A 16,780-nucleotide genomic window follows, 5' to 3' on the forward strand; every position below is an offset into this window, starting at 1 on the left:
GCAAAAATAGTTTCCAGGGGAGACATCTAGCATTCTGCCCCAAACACCTAACTCCTTAATGAAAACTATAACATTTTTAACCAGGTTAGTTTTGCTGAGGCTCCCTTAGTAGAAGTTAAAAATAACCTTTTTCTGTGTATGTCTGCTTTGCTTTCTTTAGAATGCAAATGCTTTGTAAGTGGGGGATGTATCTTTCCTGACATGCCTTACCTGACCATATGCTCATTATGTCACTATCGTGGAATAAATGTTGGGTTTGAGTTTAGGCATGCATCCCTAATTCTCAGTAGGAATTTGATTTGTGGCATTTTTCTTGGGATTTAAGAGAGGCATTGAAGAAGACAACAATTAGGGGTTGTTCTACAAAGGCTAGCCTGGAAAGGACTGAGTATTTTTACTTTTTCAATGTAATGTTTTTTTATTTTTTATTTTTTTGGCCATGCCATGCTGCTTGTGGGAATCTTAGTTCCCTGACCAGGGATTGAATCTAGGCCCTCAGAAGTGAAAGTGCAGAGTCCTAACCTCTGGACTGCTAGGGAATTCCCAGGACTGGGTATTTTTAGCATGGAGAAGAAAAGAACATGGTAAAAGAGATTGTTGTTATCAAGTGGTTAAAGGGCTGGCAGGTAGCAGAAGATTCAGTCCTGTTTTTTGCTGCTTCTGAAAGTAGAATTGTGAATAAAGGATAGAGGTTATTAGGGTTTGCTTGCTTTTCTTTCTGCTCAAATTTCCTCGCGAAACAGTATACCTTGTCCTCATATTCTTCATGTGTAAAGTAAGGGGCTCGATGAATTCATCTCTGGGCTCCTTTGCAGCTCTGCTTCATTCTGCTTCTCAGTGCTGGACTGGAGTGGGCACCTGATGGAGCAGCCATCCAGACCTGGCAACCTGGGAAGAGCCGTATTAGCTGGATGCTGCCAGGTGGTCACTGCACTGCCATCGAGGTTGTCCCAGACATGTGATGCAGGTGACTGAGTGATGAGGCTGAGTACTTTGTGATGAGTACTGAGTACTCAGCATGAGGCTGAGTGATGGCCATGGTGCTGCTCTCCCCAGATACGTGTGCATCGCCATGGAGGCACTGGACCAACTGCTCATGGCCTGTCACTGCCAGAGCATCAACCTCTTCGTGGAGAGTTTCCTCAAGATGGTGGCCAAGCTGCTTGAGTCGGAGAAACCCAATCTGCAGATCCTCGGCACCAACTCGGTAAGGAGGTCCAAGGGGCCCTGGAGGGTGGGCATAGTGGAAAGAGCGGGGCAGAACCTCTGGGTCAGCTTTGTTATGATCCAACCCTTTTTGTTTTCTGATTTTTAAAAATGATTTTTCCCTTAAATAATTATAGGTGGGGCCTCAATAGATATTAAAGTAGAAAGGGAGGTATTCCTTTGAGAGCAGGTGGTGCCCAGCACCCTCAAAGCTTGGCCCCTGACTCCATGGAGCATACTTTGAAAGCTGTCCAGGTTGTGCTTCTTTCAAAGATAGAACAAACTGATGTTCACAGGACAGAGGCATCAGATAAGTGGAAAGATCACGGAGAAGCAGGAAGCAGGGCTTCTGGCTTAGTTCTGCCCTTTCCTAGCTGGGTAACCTCGAGCAGGTTAGCTTTCATGAGCCTGGCTTTTCACTGATAACATGAGTGGATTGAACTCAGTCCAAACTTTATAACATAACTTGTCCCTGAACAAGTGGCTGCTATCTGCTTCTGGTGTGTGGAGAGAAGAACTATCAGTTGTGTCAAGAATTCCCGACTTTGAAGGGATAGTTTGAGAGTTTGGAATGGACATGTACACACTGCTGTGTTTAAAATAGGTGACCAAGAAGGACCTACTATATGGCACATGGAAGTCTGCTCAATGTTATGTGGCAGCCTGGATGGGAGAGGAGTTTGGGAGAGAATGGATACAGGTATACATATGGCTGTGCACCACCCTTATGGCAGAAAGTGAAGATGAACTAAAAAGCCTCTTGATGAAAGTGAAAGAGGAGAGTGAAAAAGTTGGCTTAAAGCTTAATATTAAGAAAACTAAGATCATGTCATCTGGTCCCATCACTTCATGGCAAATAGATGGGGAGACAGTGGAAACAGTGTCAGACTTTATTTTTCTGGGCTCCAAAATCACTGCAGATGGTGACTGCAGCCATGAAATTAAAAGACACTTACTCTTTGGAAGGAAAGTGATGACCAACCTAGACAGCATATTAAAAAACAGAGACATTACTTTGCCAACAAAGGTCCATCTGGTCAAGGCTATGGTTTTTCCAGTGGTCATGTATGGATGTGAGAGTTGGACTGTGAAGAAAGCTGAATGCCGAAAAATTGATGCTTTTGAATTATGGTGTTGGAGAAGACTCTTAAGAGTCCCTTGGACTGCAAGGAGATCCAACCAGTCCATCCTGAAGGAGATAAGTCCTGGGTGTTCATTGGAAGGACTGATGCTAAAGCTGAAACTCCAGTACTTTGCCCACCTCATGCAAAGAGTTGACTCTTTGGAAAAAGCCCTGATGTTGGGAAGGATTGGGGGCAGGAGGAGAAGGGGACGACAGAGTATGAGACGGTTGGATAACATCACCGACTCGATGGACATGGGTTTTAGTAAACTCCGGGAGTTGGTGATGGACAGGGAGGCCTGGCGTGCTGCGATTCATGGGGTCGCAAAGAGTCGGACAAGACTGAGCGACTGAACTGAACTGAACTGAACTGATACGTATGGCTGAGTCCCTTCACCGTTCACCTGAAACTATCACAACACTGTTAATCAGCTATACCCTGATACAAAATAAAAAGTTTAAAACAACAACAACAAAAAGAACTCCCAACTTCCTAAGCATCTGTCCTACTTGAATATCCCAGTTGCTTTCTTCAATTTCTTGCTCTCTCTCTCAGTTCCTTTCCCTTCAGGGAATATTTTCAGCTCTAGGCCTTCAAGCAGCTTGGTGTTGAAAGCCCTGACATGTAACTATTTTACAGATATCACCAGAAAAAAAAGGAAAGTTTAAGGTTTGCACTCTTTGCCTTCCCAACCTGACTTTTCTGAATCTTATTACATGGGTCACAACTGCTTTCCTCTTCTAAAGTTGATTTAACCAGAAGATAGTCTTTCAACTCTTCTTTCAAAAACCAAAACTAACCACCTGTTCCCCTCTTGCCTCTCTCTGTGAACCAGCTGCCTTTGACAAATTACATATACAGTAGCAAGGGTAAAGTCTTTTGTCATGTTGCCCTGGCAACAGCTTCAGATACCATTTGACTTGCTCTGTTTAAGATAACTATAGTCTGGAAAAGAACATCTAAATGGAAGATAAACCAGTCATCAGTGTGTCCACAGGGCATCTCCTCAGGGGGAGATATAGAAACAGGTGGCTGCCAGCCCCAGAGTTCCCTGCAGCACATCCTGGCCTCTGGTAGGCATTTTATTAGCAACAGCCTTGAAAATTCCAGGTCCTGCAAATTTCTCGATTCCTCATCACAGTGAATCACTGCATTAGCAAGAGAGCAGTTGACTAATGATTGGTGTACTGCAGACAGTGGAGATTATATAAGGACAGGTGCTTATAAATGAGTCAGATAATTGCAGTAGGTTCGGAGTTCAGCTTCAGAGGCAGCCTTTGCTAGCAGAAAGATGCTCCTTCCATCTCTGCAAGCCTGAGACTTCTCTCTGATTCTTCTTTCTTAATGGATATTTATCCAGCCTGTGCTTGACCACCCCAAGTGTTGAAGCTATGCTGAAATTTGTCACACACAAAAAAATGATTTTGCTAACACCATTCCTCCATATCATATGCAGTATAGTTTTTTTAAATTTATTTGATGCCTTCAAGTCTTTAATGAGAATATCTGAACTTGAGGTGACATTGAGGGATCAGGAGTCAGGAGATGATGGAGCCAACTAAGCTCAACTATTTGCTTAGAGATTTACTTCTGCACACCTGCTTTATTGCCTGGTGGATCCAAATGTAAGTTCTGGGAGCAATGCAGTGATCATGTGCCCTGACTTTTGAGGTCACTCTAAGGATAAACTGAAAATATTAAATATGAAAATGCTGAGGTTATTTACATCAACGATCTAATATATGAAGCTAGTGTAAATAACAAAATACTATGAAGGATCATGGATTTAAAGTTTGTACTTTCATCCCTACCTCACAGCATGTATAAAAATTAACTCAAGGACTTCCCTGGTGGCCCAGTGGTGGGGGAGTCTGCCTTGCAATGCAGGAGATGTAGGTTCAATCCTGGGTCCGGGAAGATTCCAAATGCCCTCTGGTCACAACTAAGACCCAATGCAGCCAAATAAACAAATTTAAAAAATTTTAAATTAATTCAAAATAGATCAAAGACCTAAATATAAGAGTTAAAAAACTCTTAGAAGAAATATATGGGTGTATCTTTATGGTCTTGAATTTTGCAATGGAATCTTAGATATGACAGTAAAAACAAAAGTAACCAAAGGAAAAATAAATAAATTTGACTTCTTCAAAATTAAAAACTGTTGTGCCTCAAAGGACACTACAGAACAAAAGACAACTACAGAATGAAAGGAAATGTTTGTGATTCTCATATACAGTAAGGGCTCAGTAACCAGAATATATGAAAAACTCTTACAACTCAACAACAACAAAAAATACCCAATTAAAAATGGGCAAAGGACTTGAATAAACATTTCTCCAAAGAAGATATACATTTCAATATACATTTCTCCAAAGAAAATGTCCAGAAAGCACATGAGTTGATGCTCAGCATCACTAATTATTACAGAAATGCAAGTCAGAAATCATAGAGAGAGACTTCTTCACACCCACTAGGTTGTTTATATATTTTAAAATCCTATAAAATGACTTGTTGGTGAGGATGTGTAGAAATTGGAACCCTTGTACCTTGCTAGCAGAGCTGTAAAACAGTGTAGACACTGTGGAAAGCAGTTTAGTGGTTCCTCCTAAAGTTAAACATATAGAATTACCATATGACTCAGCAATTCTCCCCAGATATGTACCCAAGAGAACAGAAAACAGATACTCAAACAAATACTTGTATACCAATGTTTCTGGCCGCACTATTCATAGTAGCCAGAAGGTGGAAACAACCAGAAGGTCACATATTGTGTTTCCATTTCGATGAGATACCAGAATAGGTGAATCCATGGAGACAGAAAGCAGGTTAGAGTTTGCCAGGGGCTGGGGTGGGTGGGGGGACAGGAATAGAAAATGACTGATTGATGACCAAGATGTGGGTTTCCTTTTGGGGTTCTGCTTTAGTTGCAAAACATTGTGAATGGATTGAATGCTACTGAATTTTGCACTTTAAAAGGGTTCACTTTTTGTTTTGTGAATTTTACCCGAATTTTTAAAAATTGTGCTTTCATCTCAGATTGTGGCATACAGCCCTTTGTGTTTACACTGCACCCCAGCCTGAAGGCAAGCACACTCAGAGGCAGCACAGAAGAAGTCCCTTGGGAGGGGAGGGAAGCTCACGAAGCATGTTGGGGTGATGTGGGACCCGGTAGTGAGGTGGAGGCGGGTCTCTCCTTCCGGTAAAGCAGAGGGGCTGTGACTTGCCTAGAGGCTCTGTGAATGTGAAAGTCGCTCAGTCATGTCTGACTCTTTGCAACCCCATCAGGTTCCTCTGTCCATGGAATTCTCCAGGCAAGAAGACTAGAGTGGGTTGCCATTCCCTTCTTCAGCGTATCTTCTCAATTCAGGGATTGAACCTGGGTCTCCTGCATTGCAGGCAGATTCTTTACCATCTGAGCCACTAAGAAGCCACCCTCACCGCTTCAAGACCTCACCTCTCAGACGCCTTCCCTTCCCTCTACCCGGGTCAGCACCCTCTGGGGCTCGCTTTCTTGGCCTCCCCGCCAGACCCAGTAGGAACCAGGCTCCTTGTCTACCTGCTGTAGCCATGCTCTGCCTTCTGCACCCAAATGCCCCACTCAAAGAACCACCCTCAGAAAACCACCTGATGTGAGGATTGGGGCATCTACAGAGGCATGCTTTAAATTTTGACTTGGGCTTTCAGGGCCGCTCCTTATCCATTTTTTGACCACTGTCTTCTTTCGTCTCCTCAGTGGTCACTAGAGACCTTCTGTTGTCTCCTCAAGCACCATCCTGAATCTGCTTCCTCAGTCTCAGAGGTGGCCTTGCCTTCTTCTGTCCACTGAGAAAACGGGGACCATCTGCTTGGGGTCCCTCAACTTTTGTCCATCTTTTTCTTCCCCACAGGTTCCCTTTTCCTCAGGAATCTCCCTACATCCATTATTTTTCTCTCCATGTCTCCACCCTTCCCCTTTTTCTGATTCCTTCCTTTAGTCTAAATATAAGTTCAAGTCTCTTCCAGTATAAAATGAAAGAAACAAAACAAGCAAGGGAAAGAAAACTAAAAAAATTTACATTCTGCATAACCACAAAATACCTTTAGCTCACCTGACAAAACTAGCCATCATTCCCTGATTTTAAAAAATTATTTAATTCAAATTAAAATTTCCCTCATAGTCCCCACATTGTCTTGTATTACTGTCTTTCAGATCAGGATTCAGTATAGATCATGTGTTTATTTTGTTTTCTATGTCTCTTATGTCTCTTAACCTGTCCCAGCTCCTCTCTTGTCCCTCTTCATTTTTTATGGTATTGACCAGGTCATCACTTTGTAGAACATCCCATGTTCGGGATTTGTCTGACTATCTCCTTGTGGTGTTCGTTTTGCTCTCTTGTCTCCTATACTTCCCACAGACTAGAATTGTGTTTGAATGTTTGATTGGATGCAGTTAAATACTTTGGGGCATAATGTTTCATGGAGAGTGCTGGGCACTGAGCATCTAAAAGAAGCAGGAGTGTCTGGCAACCCACTTTTATGGATGCTAAGTGTCATCCCAAGTTAGGGTGGTTACAGCCAGCTCTCTCAATTGTAAAAGTTTTTTGTTTTTTGTTTCTTTTGGTCTTTGCACTTAGAAATCTGTGGAAACCATGCAAACAACCCATTCTTCACTCAACTTCCAGCTGATGTTTCTATCTCTGGTGGCATTTCTCCCTGTTGATTGCACCTTTTTCATACTCCCTTGACTTCCTTGCCCTGTCACCCCAGCTCTTCCCACCTGGCCCATCCTTCTTAGTTTCTATGTTTGGCTGAATAATGATCCCCTACCTGTATCCACATCCTAATCACTGACACCCACGAATGTACCTTAGATGACAGAAGGGACTTGGCAGGTTTGATCAAATTCAGGATCTTGTAATAAGGAGATTCTCCATGTGCTCCCATCTTTCTAAGAGGGAGGCAGGAGGATCAGAGTCAGACAGCAGATCAGGAATAGAGAGAAAGAAATTTGAAGATGCTCCTCTGCTGGCCATGAAGATGGTGGAAGGGGGCCATGAGCCAAGGAATGTGGGTGGCTTCTGGAAGCTAGAAAAGTCAAGGAAACAGATGCTCTCCTGGAAGCGTCCAGAAGGAATGAAACCTTCTGGTTTCATTTGAGACCCATTTGAGACTATTTTTTTAATTTATTTTTATTTTTGGCTGTACTGGGTCTTCTTTGCTGCATGCGGGCTCTCTCTAGTTGCAGCAAGTGGGGGCTACTCTCTACCTGCTGTGCTTGGGCTTCTCACTGTGTCGGCTTCCCTGGTTGCAGAGCACAGGCTCTAAGGCGCACCGGCTCAGTAGCCATTGCACACTGGCGTAGTTGCCCCGTGGCACATGGGATCTTCCTGGACCAGGGATCTAACCTTATCCCCTGCATTGCAAGGTGGATTCTTTAACACTGGACCACTAGGGAAGCCCCCATTTTAGACTTCTGACCCCCAGAACTGTAATAAGTAATAAAGTAATAAATTTGTGTTGCATTAGGCCACTAAATTGTGGTATTTATTATGGCACTAAATTATTACAGCAACAATAGGAAACTAATACAGTTTCCTTCAGTGATTCTCTTCTTCCACGTCCCCCCTGAGATGTCTGTGGTCTCCAAGGTTACTGCTCTATCCTCCTCTCTGTGTGCTCCCTCTGGACAATTTCATCAATTCTTGTGGTTTTAACTGTCACCTATAGACTAGAAATCCTCTTGCCTCCCACACCAGGGTAGAAATCAGCACTGCTAAAAACGAGCAGGCTAGAAGTGAGTTCCATGAAGGGAGGTGGGGGCAGAACTGTGATGCCGGGGGAACAGCTCAGGTCACGGGGGTCAACCCCAGCAAATGATGGGGGTTTCGGAGCAGAGGCAGCCCGGGCTTCCCTGGGTCTGTACTTCCCGACTGTAGGCCTTGGAGGCTGGCTAGCACATGGGGCTACTTGGGACCAGAGAGGTCACCTTTTCGGGCAGCAACACTGGGATTTCCCAGGAGTTTTTGAAACCACCATCAGTTTTGCAAAGAATCTGGAAGGAGGAAAGCTGTACTATGGGTAAACAGGGGGGTAGGGTGTCCTAGGGCTTCCCAAGTGGTGCTAGTGGTAAAGAACCTGCCTGCCAGTTCAGGAGATGTAAGAGACACGAGTTCAATCCCTGGGTTGGGAAGATCCCCTGGAGAAGGAAAGGGCTACCCACTCCAGTATTCTTGCCTGGAGAATCGCATGAACAGAGAAGCCTGGTGGGACAGTCCATAGGGTCACAAAGAGTCAGACACGACTGAAGTGACTTGGCACACACGCACACAGGGGAGGGTGCCCCGGGTGGAGGGACTCACCTTGGCCGGCAGTCAGGCAATTTGCAGGGCACCAACATTCACAGTAGGACTGCTCCTTCGGCTTCAAGGAAGACTCCCAGGAGTAGCTGTAAACAAAAGCAGATGGGAGAATGGCTGGGGGATGTTAAAGTCAAACTGTGTGGCTCTACTGGGTATATACCCTGAGGAAACCATAATTGAAAAAGACCCATCTACCTCAGTGTTCAATGCAGCACTATTTACAATAGCTAGGACATGGAAGCAACCTAAATGTCCATTGACAGATGAATGGGCAAGGAAGTTGTGGTACATATACACAGTGGAATATTACTCAGCTATAAAAAGGAATGCATTTGAGTCAGTTCTAATGAGGGGGGTGAACCTGGAGCCTATTATACGGAGTGAAGGAAGTCAGAAAGAGAAAGACAAATATTGTATATTAACACATATATGTATATATATATGGAATCTAGAAAGATAGTACTGATGATCCTGCTCGCGGGGCAGCAAAGGAAACACAGACATAATGAACAGACTTTTGGACACAGTGGGAGAAGAAGAGTGTGGGATGATTTGAGAAAATAGCACTGAAACATACACATTACCATGGGTAAAATAGATAGCCAGTGGGAGTTTGCTATATGACGCAGGGAACCCAAAGCTGGAGCTCTCTGACAACCTAGAGGGGTGGGATGGGGCGGGGGAGGTTGGTAGGGGGTTCAAGAGAGATGGGACATATATATATACCTATGGCCAATTCATATTGATGTATGACTGAAACCATGACAATATTGTAAAGTAATTAGCCTCTAATTTAAAAAAAAAAGTGCGGTTTATGAGATCTTTTCCAGCTAGGGTTCATCTTAAGAGCAGCAAAACAACTTTCTTCTTATGAAGATGAACAGAGTAAAAAGGCCTGCAGTCCTAGATTCACAGAGTTGGGGTTTCTCTATACCCAGTATTTCAAACCATGGTTCTGTTGTTGACCGCAGGAAATTGTGTGGCTCAGAATATCCAACTACGGAAGAGAGAAGGCTGGCTTGTGCTTGGAGAGACTTGGCTAGTGCTGAAGTAAGGCCGACCAGCAGCTCAGCTTCCATTTTCCAGACCCAGGGAGGGCTGGTTTTGCAATGTCAATATTTGGAGCTTGCTTTCTCTCTATTGACCCAACCCCTTGGTAACTCTCAGTTTTCATACAACTGTGGCTCTTTCCTGCCTGTGCCAGAGGGTGGGTGAGCAACTCCTGCAAGCATAGCACCCTTTGTTGTGTATGAAGAGCTGAAACTTTGATCATGAAAGGGTGGCTCTAGCGGTGCCCATGGCCTTTGAAATGTCATATCTTCACAGTCTCCAGTTTGTTGCTATGGAGACCTTCCTCATCATGACAATGTCTTTAAAAAATAAAACAAAAAACCCTACTTTATTATTTCACAATCTTATGCATTAGACAAGCAGCATTTTAACGAAAGCCATTCTTAAGGTATGAACTAGCGGTGATCGGCATGAAGTAGACAGGAAGTTCCTGCTGTTTCAGGCATTTAACAATGTTAGAGGGTCACACAAGTACAGAGGCCCAGTGGAAACTCATGGAGTACTGACAGCAAGCCCAAAATCCACTGTGGGAAAAATGGGGTGGCAACTGTTAACAGTGATGGATTGGTCATACAAGTCTATGAGGCAGCTGCTCTTGCTAGCCCCATTGTACAGATGGGGTGGCTGAGGCACAGAGAGCCTCAGATCAGCCTCCTAGTAGTCTGACTTCAAACCTCTTCTCATAATTGTGACACTGTTCTGCCTCTAATAGGAGAAATGGAGGCTCTGCTTTAAAGCCCAGAGTCTCAGCCCCCGTCTCAGCCAGCTTTGGGCATGTTCCCCACGTGGACTTCTACAGTGAGTGTGGCCCCATGACCAGGGCCCTCCAGTTTGATCCTCTGAACCACGATTACCAAAGTTTCCATTTTGGCCTCCTCTCATCAGCCCTGGAGGACTCAGGAGCAGCTTAAGTTGGGCTCTCTTAGAGCAGCACCCATGGGGATACCCAGGCCAGCATTCCCTGACCAGGTCATCTCTGTTGTCCGACTTTCAGACTCGGGGAGGGGAAGCTCCTCCTATCAAGCTACCAAACCAAAGGTTCCCAAGGATGCTCAGAGATCCTGGTACCAAAAAGGGGCTGTTTTATTAGCCCTGATACCACTCATAATGTAACAAATGGGGCTCACACCCTCTGGATGGCATCAAGTACAGTCTCATCCCCAGATCTTGTAACAGAGCAAGAATCTTAGAGAGTGAGGCAATGGAATAATCTGCCTGAGCCAGAAAGCTGTAGCCTCCTGGGCAGTTCTGGGCCTCAGAGACGGAAAATTTGCTCTTTGGAAGAAAAGCTATAGCAAATCTAAACAGTGTATTAAAAAGCAGAGACATCACTTTGCCGACAAAGGTCCATATAGTCAAAGTTTTCCCAGTAGTCATGTACAGATGTGAGAGTTGGACCATAAAGAAAGCTGAGCACCGAAGAATTGATTCTTTCAGACTGTGATGCTGGAGAAGACTCTTGAGAGTCCCTTGGACTGTAAGGAGATCCAACCAGTCCATCCTAAAGGAAATCAACCCTGAATATTCATTGGAAAGACCAATGCTGAAGCTGAAGCTCCAGTACTTTGGCTACCTGATGCAGAGAACCGACTCATTAGAAAAGACTGTGATGCTGGGAAAGATTGAGGGCATGAGGAGAAGGGGGCGACAGAGGATGAGATGGTTGGATGGCATCACTGACTCGGTGGACATGAGTTTGAGCAAGCTCCAGGAGATAGTGAAGGATAGGGAAGCCTGGTGTGCTGCAGTCCACAGGGTCACAAAGAGTCAGACACAACTGAGAACTGAACAACAACAAAGGTCCCTACCTGGGCTTCCCAGGTGGTGCTAGTGGTAAAGAACCCACCTGCCAATGCAGGAGACATAAGAAATGGGAATTCGATACCTGGGTCGGGAGGATCCTCTGGAGAAGGTAATGACAACCCGCTCCAGTATTCTTGCCTGGAGAATCCCCATGGACAGGGGAACCTGGCGAGCTACAGTCCATGGGGTCACAGAGTCAGACACGACTAAAGTGACTTAGTTTACACAAGGTCTTCTCCAGCAGTATCTTCATCTTCTGCCAATTCCCCCTGACAACTGCCCCCATCCCCAAAGCAATGCTCCTGGGTCATTTGGTCTAAGGCGCTAGAGGAAGCCAGGATCAAGAGTAAAGCCGGAGAGCTCTGCTGGGGAGACCTGCAGTGAGGCCTCTGTGTCGATACCTGGGTTTTTCCTGCAGGACCCTGGGCAATTATGTAACGTTTGTGGGTCTTGGTCTCTTTGTCTTCAAAGTGAGAATAATAATCTCTCTCTAAATTAGAGTCATTTCATGAAATGAAATAGCTGATGCATATAAAATACTTAGGGTAGTACCTGATATGTGTATGTTCTAAACATCATTGCTATTAGCCCATCAACTCCCACTCCAGTGACCATGAAGTCTGATTATTCATTCTTCTGATATATATTTGGGTCTACACAGTCAATATATATTTAGGACTAGGTCTTTTTTTTTTAATTATTATTATTTTTAAAAATTTTGGCTGTGCTGGTCTTCATTGCGCTGCTCAGGGTTTTCCTCTTGCGGAGCTCGGGCTCTGAAGTGCACAGGCTCAGTAGTTGCCCGCAGGTGGGCTAGTTGCTCCAGGGCACATGGGATCTTAGTTCCCTGACCAGAAATCTAACCAGTGCCCCCTGCAATGAAAGCCAAATTCTTTTTTTTTTTTTTTTAGTCCATGTAATCACTGTATTTTTTAAAATTTATTTTATGTTTTATTTTTTTTTCCAGTGGGTTTTGTCATACATTGATATGAATCAGCCATAGAGTTACACGTATTCCCCATCCCGATCCCCCCTCCCACCTCCCTCTCCACCCGATTCCTCTGGGTCTTCCCAGTGCACCAGGCCCGAGCACTTGACTCATGCATTCCACCTGGGCTGGTGAAAGCCAAATTCTTAACCACTGGACCACCAGGGAAGTCTCAGGGACCGAGTCTTTCTTTAACAATTTCTCCTTCTTTATTACTGGCCTCTTTTCTTCTTCAATCTTGTTTTAATTATTTTGAAATACACATACTCTTGCATACTCAGTCTTATCTTAAACTGCCTTATCATATTTGAAGTAGAGAGAGTATCAATAAAAGAAAGAACTATAATGAATGAAGACTGGGCTGCTCATTCCTCACATGGGAAGACCAAGACATAGAGAAGTCAAATCTCTCACTCAGAGGTCCTCCTACCAGTTAGAGGCAGATCTGTAGTTAGAACCACATAGCCACATGACTCCTCTCACCTGATGTACCAAGCCACACTTCTAATTCCAGGAGTGAAGCCTGGGACCATCTTGGTGGTGGTTAAAGGCAGCGATGAACCCATATTTAGCTCCAACCTCTGTATCAACTCTGGTAGCTCAGCTAGCAAAGAATCCGCCTTCTATGCAGGAGAAAGAAAGAAAGAAAGAAAGTGAAGTCGTTCAGTGATGTCCGACTCTTTGCACCTCCATGGACTGAAGCCTACCAGACTCCTCCATCCATGGGATTCTCCAGGCAAGAATACTGGAGTGGGTTACCATTTCCTTCTCAAGAGGATCTTCCCAACCCAGGGATCGAACCCAGGTCTCCCGCATTACAGGCAGACACTTTACCCTCTGAGCCACCAGGACCCCGGTTCAATTCCTGGGTCAGGAAGATCCACTGGAAAAGGGATAAGCTACCCACTTCAGTATTCTTAGGCTTCCCTGGTAGCTCAGCTGGTAAAGAATCTGCCCGCAATGCCAGAGACCTGGGTTCCATACCTGGGTTGGGAAGATCCCCTGGAGAAGGAAACAGCTACCCGCTCCAGTATTCTGACCTGGAGAATTTCATGGACTATACAGTCACAAAGAGTCAGACATAACTGAGTGACTTTCCCTCACTCTGTATCAGCCTGACTTTGTGTTCTAGCCTGCAGGGTTTAGGAAGATCACATAGCCAAACAACAGCTTTATCGTTGTTTCTGGAACTCCCAAACTTATGTCTAATTGATGATCTTGTGATCACATGGATTACCACTACACTTCTTCTGCATTGCCACATCAATAAATCAAACATTGTCATTTGGATTTATTGCTAATAGCAGAATTAAAACTTCCAAATACATATGTACATTTTAGATGTATTTTTGAAGGAAAGACTTCCTTATTTGCTTTGCATGTTGAGACCTATGAGTCAGCAGAAAATAAATGTGTATTTATTATTGCAAGAACAAAACACTATAATAATTAAGAATGCTTGTGGGTTGCTAATTTTCATCTGAAAGAAAGTTATTAGCAACTTTTAAGTATTTAAATGGGGAAAACAGGTTGACAATACTGAATATTGTGAGAGTGTACTAACTAGATAATTTTAGTAATAACAGTGTGTCCTTTTTGAACCAACAAAGGTTTGTAAAAATTGAATAATAGTGCAAGGCAGAATAATGGAGAATATAGTCTAAATCAAATCTGTTTAGAGTTGTTTGTGGTACTAAGCAAAATAAGCTGTAAGAATTATATCTCATTTTGGGTAATTTAACTCCACTCAGTCTGTGACTCTCGCTTCCCTGCGGGGCTCAGTAGAAATCAAGTCCCTTTTTAGAACTGCAAATTTGCAGCACAGCGATGGCAGAAGGGATCTAGCAGCTGAGAATGCTGAGCAAGACTTAATGGACTGAAATGGCACACCTTCAACATGTACTCAAAATTTTCACAATAAAACGTAGTTACGGTTTCCAGTCAAAGTTCAGATTTGCCCTGGTTTCCCAGAATGCCTTCTAGGGTGGTGCTCTGTGCTTTAGGATTGACTTTTGCTCAACTGCAGCGTTGCTCCACGAAGCCACGAAGCCTGTGTGTTTGGGGCAGCTCTGGATGTTAATGGGAACAGGAGTTTACGTGATGGAGCTCCCCTTTTCTCTTCCATTCTCTGCTCACCTAGCAGGGAAGGGCCAGGGATTCCTGTTTCATGTAGACTAGAGAGGGGAGCAGAATTTGGTACTCAGATCTCCAGAATCTGGTTCTCAAATCTCACAGTGTGCTCTGGGATGCAGACTAGAGCTGGATCCAGGGGTGTGTGTGTTTCCCGAGATGTGTTATCCTGTGGCTTCCCTATGGCAAAGGGTCTGCAGACATGAAGTGCCAGAGCCCAAAGGTGGGGGGCATGGTGGGTCACCTTCCTGTCTTTTCTCCCTCTCCCCCCTCACACACAGTTTGTGAAGTTCGCCAACATCGAGGAGGACACCCCGTCCTACCATCGGAGCTACGATTTCTTTGTGTCTCGCTTCAGTGAGATGTGCCACTCCAGCCACGAGGACTTGGAGATCAAGACTAAGTGAGTATAAGGCAGGAGCATCAGTGGGTTCCCAGAGCTCCCAGCCTGGACTGCGTGTCTAATTTTACCACATTTACCACAGCTCTGGTGTTGTTGACAGGGAAAAGGTTCCCAGCAGGACTTAGGCGAGTGTGTGGGCAGAGTTGTGCTCCCAATACATGATTTCTAAAAGAATAGCCTCAAGGGGCAGAAGACAGAGTGAAGTGTAAGGTCATGGTCCTCTGAGCCCAGTCTGAGAGCCAGTCTCTCTCTCTCTCTCACACACACACACACACACACACACACCCATGGTCTCTTTTGTTCAGAAGTGCATGCACTTACACACCCCAGAAATATTCCCACTTACCACTCTCCATCAAAATAGTGTGTTAGTGTTAGTCGCTCAGTAGTGTCTGACTCTTTGCAACCCTATGGACTGTAACCTGCCAGCCTTCTCTGTCCATTAGATTCTCCAGGCAAGAATACTGGAGTGGATTGCCATTCCTTTCTCCAGGGGATCTTCCTGACCCAGGGACTGAACCTGGGTCTCCTGCAATGCAGGCGGATTCTTTACTGTCTGAGCCAGCAGGGAAGCCCATAAATGTACACCCAAAAATAAAAAGCCAAAATCCTCGCATTGGTCGATCCCTGCTGCCCTCCTGACTTCATCTCATCCCCTCTCCCACTGCACATTCCCCTTCAGCCACACAGGCTTCTGTGCTGCCTGGAAACACACCAGGGACATTCCTGCCACAGGGCCTTTGCACTGTCTGTTCTTCTGCCTGAAATGCTTCTTGTGTGGATCTGTACAGCTGACTCCTTCACCTCTTATAGGCTGTGCTCAAATAGCCCCATGTCAGCAATGCCTTCCCCTGAAAATTCCCACATACCCCATCCCTTTCTTCCTCATGCTGCTCTATTTTTATTTCCCCTTCAAACATGTTTCATCACTTGCATATGTCTCTCTTCATTGTCTATCTCTCCCCACTACAATGTCAGCTCTGTGAGGGCAGGAATCAGTTTCATTCACTCAAGCATGCCAAGTGCCTGGAGAGCAGCAGGCACTCAAGAAATACTTGTTGAGTAAGTGAATGAAGGAATAAGTGCTTCTCAGATGAACATCTTAAATGACAGAGCACACTTTTACACACACACACATGCACACACACTCATACAAAAATACTTCACTCACAGAAATAGACTCGTTGACATAGAAATTAAACCCCTCAAATAACATCACAGAGAAATTCACACAAATATAGGCTGACACAGACAAATCACGACGCAGCATCAGGCCGATGAAGCAGTACCTTGGTGTTTTGTGCTAAGCATCATCCTTGGAACTGAAAGGTGCAAAGTATGAAAAGCAAACCCCTGCTTATTAAGAGTACGTTATCACCTCTGGGAGGTGATGGGAAACCAAGGAAAAGGCGGAGGGAGGAAGGAGAAGGGCTGAACCATTCACCTGACAAACCTTCAGGAGCCGGAGGAGGCAGGGGCTGGGAGGCTGAGGCTGGGTGGCCAACACGCCCACAGGAGACCTGTTCTCCATGGCTTTTTTTCAGAACTCAGCTGCTGGCTCCTTCCTGCATCACGTCAGCACCCCAAGGGACTCGGAGTGCCACGTGATGTGTGATGGCAGGGTCAGGGAGCCCCGTGTGCCCTTAATGACTGCTTGCAAACCTTGGCTGATGGTCTGGGTTGGAGGGACCCCAGGATGCAAACCCCTCCAACCCCC

The 16,780-nt window shown here is 45.0% G+C and overlaps 1 protein-coding gene across 2 annotated transcripts in view; it reads left to right on the forward strand.

The window, feature by feature from the left end:
• Positions 1-16,780, forward strand: part of EFR3B (EFR3 homolog B) — a 96,590-nt gene that overhangs the window by 50,259 nt on the left and 29,551 nt on the right. For both annotated transcript variants that reach the window (XM_065928683.1, XM_065928684.1), the window contains exons 4-5: positions 1,057-1,207; positions 14,942-15,063. In XM_065928683.1, coding sequence (XP_065784755.1) covers positions 1,057-1,207; positions 14,942-15,063 — 273 coding nt within the window. The remainder of the gene's footprint in view (positions 1-1,056; positions 1,208-14,941; positions 15,064-16,780) is intronic.

This window comes from Muntiacus reevesi, chromosome 3 (assembly GCF_963930625.1).
Source record: "Muntiacus reevesi chromosome 3, mMunRee1.1, whole genome shotgun sequence".
NCBI classification, from domain to species: Eukaryota; Metazoa; Chordata; class Mammalia; order Artiodactyla; family Cervidae; genus Muntiacus; species Muntiacus reevesi.